The sequence below is a fragment of the Lactuca virosa genome, chromosome 2, assembly GCF_052849685.1.
Source record: "Lactuca virosa cultivar CGN04683 chromosome 2, Lactuca_virosa_CGN04683_v6, whole genome shotgun sequence".
Classification (NCBI taxonomy): Eukaryota; Viridiplantae; Streptophyta; class Magnoliopsida; order Asterales; family Asteraceae; genus Lactuca; species Lactuca virosa.
This window is the reverse complement of record NC_136427.1, coordinates 269917219-269924380: the sequence shown is the minus strand read 5'-3', so window position 1 is coordinate 269924380 and position 7162 is coordinate 269917219. Positions and strand designations below refer to the sequence as shown.

General features: G+C 36.4%; 1 protein-coding gene across 3 annotated transcripts; it reads right to left on the bottom strand.

Moving 5' to 3' along the window:
• On the bottom strand, positions 1–4338 carry RIP2 (ROP interactive partner 3). Of its 3 annotated transcripts, none has more exons than XM_079080482.1 (5): positions 4125–4338; positions 2304–2399; positions 1924–2092; positions 313–1830; positions 1–224 (listed from the first exon to the last, which is right to left on the bottom strand). In XM_079080482.1, exons 2-4 carry the CDS (start codon positions 2321–2323, stop codon positions 331–333), a joined length of 1689 nt encoding a protein of 562 aa, XP_078936608.1. In that variant the 5' UTR covers positions 2324–2399; positions 4125–4338; the 3' UTR covers positions 1–224; positions 313–330. The 3 variants fall into 3 exon arrangements, with proteins under 3 accessions (XP_078936608.1, XP_078936610.1, XP_078936609.1); XM_079080484.1 differs by having other exon boundaries at positions 1–219; XM_079080483.1 differs by having other exon boundaries at positions 2304–2353.
• Positions 4339–7162: the final 2824 nt, after the last annotated feature.

The window sequence follows — 7162 nt, the reverse complement described above, 5'->3', positions numbered from 1 at the left end:
TTGAGAAACATGATGCGAAATGCCGATAATAAGACGTTAATTGTCGTGTTATTACAAATACTTGCATTCTCTGTCAAAATGCATCACCACCACCACAAACGGCAGGTCAAGATCAAGGTCAAAGTCAAAGTCAGCCCCCATTACAATTCAACTTCACTATACAGAAGAAAACTAACAAAAGGCTCGACCTTCATTCATTCAACTTCAAGCAAACAACCCCTGAGCTGATCACAATCAAGATCTTTAGAACATACCCGCCAATATCAATTAATTAAAAAAAAAATCAAGATTCAAGCAAAATTAATTAATTACCTGCAAAATGTGTTGAAATTACTTCTGGCTTTTCTTCAATAAAACCCCAATTTTCTTCAACATATTCCCGTTCTTCTTCTTGGGTGATTCATCTTCCATATCCTCTGAAAACGGTGAATTCAACTTCCCACCAATCGTATGTGAATCAAGCGACCCTGTTCGCTCCACAAACTTCCCATTATTCCCACCGGAAAGCATGGCCGCCGCCGCCTCTGCCGCCTTCCTCCACTGGTCCGACTGCACTTTCAGCCGCCTCAACTCCGCCTCCATCTCAGCATTCGCCGCCTGTGCCAAATCCAGCTGCTCCGTCACCCTCACCACTTTTCTACCACTCTTCTCAGCCTCTTCTGTCAAATACCCTAATTTCATAACCGCTTCTTTTTCACCTTCTGCAACTTGATCCTTTTCCATCATCAATCTTTTATTCTCTTCTGTAATGTTCTTCAATTCCGTTTCTTTTTCAGACATAACCCTCTTCAAATCCTCCAAATCAGCCTCCAATCTTTTTAATTCCATAACATCGGCATTGTCATCTTCAGTGTTTTTGTTTTCATCTGTTGTTAGTTTAAGCTTTTCGTTCAAGTTCTTATTTTCTTCCGATACGTTTTGCAGTTTTTCTTCTTTTTCAATCAATTTCGCCTTCAAATCTTCCAATTCTGCTTTCGATTTCTCCAAATTTGCCTCCAGGATTTGAACTTTTTCACATGACTCGGATCTTGATTGTTCCACAAGCTCATAAGCGCTTCGAATTTGTAAAGTGGTTTGAATATATTCTTCTTGGTATCTTTTTTCAGCACCTTCAAGCGCCAACCGTAACTTTGCCACCTCAGATTCTTCTTCGTCATCAACCTGAGCGTCTCCATGGCTCTCAGCTTTCAATTTCTCCAACTCCATGGTTAAAGAATCACAAGCTTCCATGGCTTTCACCTTTTCAGACCTCAAAGCCTCCTCGGTTGACTTTACGGTTTCCAACTGTTCTTGGGTTTTACTAACTATTTCCAAAGCTTTAGCTTCCGAATCTTTGGAATCATTCAATTGGGTTTTGAGTTCTTCAACAACAGCAAGAGTTTCCGAGAGCTCTAACCTTAAAGCCAACACATCATTATGAGCTGACTCAGCGTATTTAGCTTGATTAGCTTCAGATTCAGACAGTTTTTCAAGCTGAATCTTGAGCTTCTGGATCTCATTCATGGCAGAAGCTAAGGCGGCTGAATCCATTGAGTGGTGTTTCTGGACAGCTTCAAGTTCAGATTCCCATGCCCTGTCCCGATCTTGAGAAATCTTTCTAAGTTCTTGAAGTCGGGATTCTTCAGAAGCCGAAATCTCATCCAGCTGTTGTTGTGAATCTTGAAGCTTTTCTGACATGTCAGCAAGCTCTTTCTTGGCCACGTCAGCATCCTCGTTGGCACGTTTCTTACTTGCTTCCGATTGACTCAATTGATCCTTGGCTTTCTTAAGTTCTTCTTGAAGATTAGCAAGCTGGGTTTCAAGTTCAGCCACTCTGCCAGGACGCTTTTTCTGTGATTTTACAAAAGAAAAAAAAAAGACTATTATACCCCTGTGACACTCGAAAGCCAAAAACAAAATGTTTTGTTGAGTATTATATGATACCTCGGATGTTGGAGTACGAGGTGACCGGCGTTCAGAAACTTTTGGGCTTCTTGGTTTTGGTGTTCTGGTCACCGGACTTTGAGTGGAAGAATTTTCCGGTTCTGCCCCTGAAGTTTTGAGCTGCCTAGCAGTTTTTGGTGTCCTCTGTGGCACCTCCAAGGTTACAGCTCTGTTTAATTTTTTTTAACTTAGATTAGAATAATCAATAATTTGTTATAATGATCAGGGGGTATTTTGGTAATTTTGATTTGAAATCTTCGAAAAAAATGATCACGTGAAAGATTCTAAGAACATAAAGATCAAACCAAGGACCAGTTATGACAAAAGAGTAAATGAATTAAAGTGTCGCATCTAATGAATAGTGAAAGTGGATAGTATACCTTGTCTTTGGGGTTTGCATTGTCTATTTTACCCTTGAGTAAAAGCAATCCTGTAAAAAAAGGCCCACTTGAATAAAGAAAGTTGACCCACAATGCCTATAATGAATTTGAGAGGAATGCTTGGGTCAGAATTCAGAAAGAATGATTTGTTTATATATGTTTATGTATATGCAATGCATATATATATCATATGTGAAAGGATACCTAAAAATGACGTCATCATGGAGGAAACCCTAACTTTAATCAATGTCAACTAAAAGAAATCAAAACCTTCAAAGAAACTCCATACTCCACAACCACAAGAACCACCCCCACTCTCAACAAACTAACTAACTCGAAAAGGAATTTAAATCTAAATTACTTTTAAAAAATATTTTCATTTGTATCAAAATAGGTATAACTATATTTTACATAAACAGTAGAAATCGTATGAACCTTGTGGATTTGGTTAAAAAATATCTATACATATGGAAACACAGGAACAGTATTACAAATCATTACACAACTTCAGCACTATGATAAAGTGACTTTTTCGATCTGAATCCCCATTGATGTGAAATGAGAAAACAGAAGCATTTAAAGCTTTTCTCTTGACATTATTGTAAAAACCAAATAGAAAAAAAAGAAACCTACCAATCTACCATTACATACATTTTAATTAAAAAAAGACAAGCAACATTAATGGCATCTTCAAGCCCACATATAAATCCAAATACGGTGCTCCTATATAAGCAATGACACAAAAGTTCAATGTTGTCTCTTAAAATTCAAATATTCTAATTTAATATTAAAAAATTGGTACTAGATATTTTTGTTTCAGTTTCAAAAGTTCCATTATTGTGAAACATAGTTTTTTAACTTTATGAAGCTCAAAAGATTCCGGAAATCCAAATAACTCAGTAGATTGACACAAAAACATACTAGGAAATGAACCCAGAATTAATTTTTGATTGGAAGTCTTTCTTTCATTCAAGTTTTTATAATGGTGGATTTAATGCCATCTTGGAACGTACAAAAAAAATAATATAATACTAGAGAAATTATATTTATAACGGTAGATGGAAGCTCCCGATAAGTAGAATAAATTCAAATTTTTAAACAACTAGATCTAAAAACAGATTGGTGAAGTACCATTTGAGTTGACCAAAAAACTGATTTTTTTTAAGGAGGTGGATGAAGCTTTGATGCAGCTGCGAAATACCTAATGGAACTTATAAAAACGGAAAAAACTAAAAACGCAAAGCAAATTTTCTAAAGTACCCAGATGAGGAAAAAGGGGAAAGCAACAAATCTATGACATTGACTGAGAATTTAAAGCTTTATTAAAGAAAAAAGATGTTCTTATGCAACTTGTATTATATGATTTAAAGATTGAGTTAAAAAAAAAAAAAAAACGAAATAACTCAAGGGTTTTACACCATTCAGTGGTAATCAAAACTACGGAAATGCTGCTCCAAAACAGACAACCAAAAAGCTAGAGATAATGGAAAACATTTGAAGCACTATCTTGGGAAAAGGGAGGAAAAATGGAGAATCCAAAAACGAAATAAAATTAGCAGATGTAACTGAAGAAAAAAGCAGCTGCTAAAAACTTAAAACGAAGATGAACACAGTACAGACAGCTGTAAGCTTCTCAAATCCAGACCAAAACTTAAAAAAAAAAAAAAAAAAAAAAAAAAAAAGGAGATACATTGACGAAAAATTATCTGCGAAAAGAAATAGTCTACCAACACTTGGGATGCAGAATATTACATCTAACGTTTCCAAACCCAGAAAAAAAAAACAATTCAAAATCAAGGGACAACAAATCCATGGACTTACCTGAGAGATTAAAGTTGTACGGACGCGAAAGTTGGTATTCTGCAAGTGTAGTGAGTCGATTAGAGTGAGATAATGGATGCTTGAAAGGGAAAAGGTCGAAGAAACCCTAGTTTAAGGGGAAGATGAAGATGGTGGGTGTTTTATCTTTATAGCCACTGATGCAGTTCCCAAGTCACTCACTCGTCTCGTCTCTTCTCAACTCTTTAGTCTTTAACTGGAGAGTGTGGGGTGTTTATATGAATGAAAATGGGATTTGAGTTAAGGAACACACGCGCTCTTTCTTTCACGCGCTGACGCCACGCTCCAGTGGGCCCAGTCACATGGTTTTGGTGGGATTTTTACTCATTTTGAAATCTTTTATGTGAAAATTTGGCATTGGGTATTTGGATAATAATTTTGTTTTGAGTAAATTACATGAATAGTCCCTATGGTTTGGGTAATTTACGTGTTTGGTCCCTAATTTATTTTTTTAACTCGGAAAGTCTCTGTTGTTTGTTTTTGTTACGTGTTTAGTCCCTACTGTTTGTTTTTGTTACGCGATTGGTCCCTGTCTTACCTAAAAAGACTATTATTTAAATAGTAAAAAAATGTAGGATAGGTAAGGTAAGGGGGATTGGAGTTGGGGTGTGTTTATTTAAATATTTTAAAAAATCAATGGCTAAATAGTTTTTTTTTAGGTAAGACAGGGACCAAGCGTGTAACAAAAAAAAAACAGTAACGACCTCCCGAGTTAAAAAAGTAAGTTAGGGACCAAACGCGCAAATTACCTTAAACCATAGGGACCGTTCGTGTAATTTACTCTTTTGTTTTCTATTGTTCATGAGGTTATGTTTGATTTTTTTTGCTTAGGCAGTCACGGTTGTTCATTTCTTTTCTTCTTTTTAATTATATTTATCTTATTGTAGGACATAAAGTTTCAAGCACTTGATAAACAGTGACGGAGCTTGAACTTTTGATTTGGGGGACGAAACTATAATATGTATAAAAACTATATATATAGGTGTGTGTGTGCGCGCACACCTACACATACATATGTTGCATCATCGGGGCTCAAATAAGACACCCCCAAATAATTGGTAAATAAACTTCAATGACGGGACATGTGTGTGTGCACAACCTAAATATAGGGGTATTATTCCATGAACCTGATACCATAAATATTAAATATAGAGTATTACTCCATGAACCTCTTAAGCAGTAAGAAGCAAACCTTAATAGAAGATAGTAATTACGCAACATAGTAGGTCGTATTGATGGCGAATATGATAGATAGGTCGACGACAAAGACTTGACATTTAACACTCATAAAAATCATGATAAATTTAAACTTTTTAAATTCAACCCAAAACCATAAAGTGTTTACAAAATAGTTTTCAAAACATTTATAACACTAGAGTTTTCCTAAAATCATACATCATAACAAGAGGATGTGTACGGTCGCGCATTCGCCTTCCTGCGGTCATCCGCAGTACTTGAAACATAACCCAAAACTGTAAGCCAACGCTTAGTGAGTTCCCCCAAAATACAATCACATAACTGAATAACATATACAATAATAGCATGCATTGGGTCCACATCTAAAAGACTGGATTACCCTTGAGCCCATAGCATAAGTCTAGCTTGGCCTCGGGGCCCACAGCTTATGTCTGGCTTGCTCCCTGACCAGATCAATCCTTGGACTAAAATACCATCAAGCCCTTAGTACGAGTCTGGCATACTGTCCGGTCCTCAGCTCGTATCTGGAATGCTCATGACCCTTAGTACGAGTCTGGCATATTGTCCGGTCCTCAGCTCGTATCTGGAATGCTCATGACCCTCAGTATGAGTCTGGAATGCCCTACCCGGCCCTCAACTTATATTTGGAATGCTCCATGTTTGTTGGCTACCGCACGGAGCAGTACAACCTCAACCCAACACAATATTTCAACATATACCAGATAATAAACATATACAGATAACCATGCAAACATAAACACAGGTAGTCCTACAGACCTACCAGACTAGCATATTAATAACTAACATACTCATGCATATCTATTCCATATTCAGAATAACAGTGAATATCAACTAATGGGTCGGCCTTGGTGCCTTCAACCCGCAAGTACAGTAAGGAAAACTCACCTCAGAATCTGAACAACAGTTGAATAGGTACCGACTCCGAATATCAGCTCTACCCGTCACCTATTCATCAAATAATGACCAATCCTTAGATACAACTCAAAATACCTCAAACACCCCTTAGGTCAAACTTGGTCAAAGTCAAAAGTCTTTGCAAACCAATTTTCGACTATAACCCCTTGATTTCGATTGTTCGATTGAAGCTTTCAGCTGACTCGAAAATCATCCAAATATTCGACATCAAACAAAGCAACACTTGACCATTCAATTCGAAAATCCTTTATTACAAGCATCCTTTATCCTCCCATTCATAATCTAAATTTGAACTTTATCCTTCGCTATCAAACCTTTATCATTGATCCTTCGACCTTGATATCAAATTTTCGACCATTGATCTTCATTGTCGAAGTCCTTCCATCACAAATGAAGTTTCTACTTCACACACACCAAAATGGAACATTTTATCAACGGATTGATCAGCATACCAAGTTTGACCATTCATTCGTTTTTTACGATCAAAAATCTCCATTATTTTCTTTGACAATCAAATCCTTCTCAATCGATAACTATTCAACATCAAAAACATCATGTGAAGGCTCAAAATCAACCCAATGTCGAAACTGTAATATCGATTAGACACCTTTGACTCGTAATTTTGACATCGAACCTTGAACACTGAAATTTCAATAATCATTCTGATTTTGACTTTTCATTTCGTTGACCACCATAAACACCGAATCAATTCTACCCCGTACCCACTTCGATGTTCATTTCATTCAATTATCAATCGATTATATCTCCAAAATGATGAGAAATTGGAATCGAATATCAACACTATGAGTTGTAACCACGATCAATTATGATCAAGTATCACTTGAAGAACGATTAAATTAAAATATAAAATCAATTGTTTACTTGAT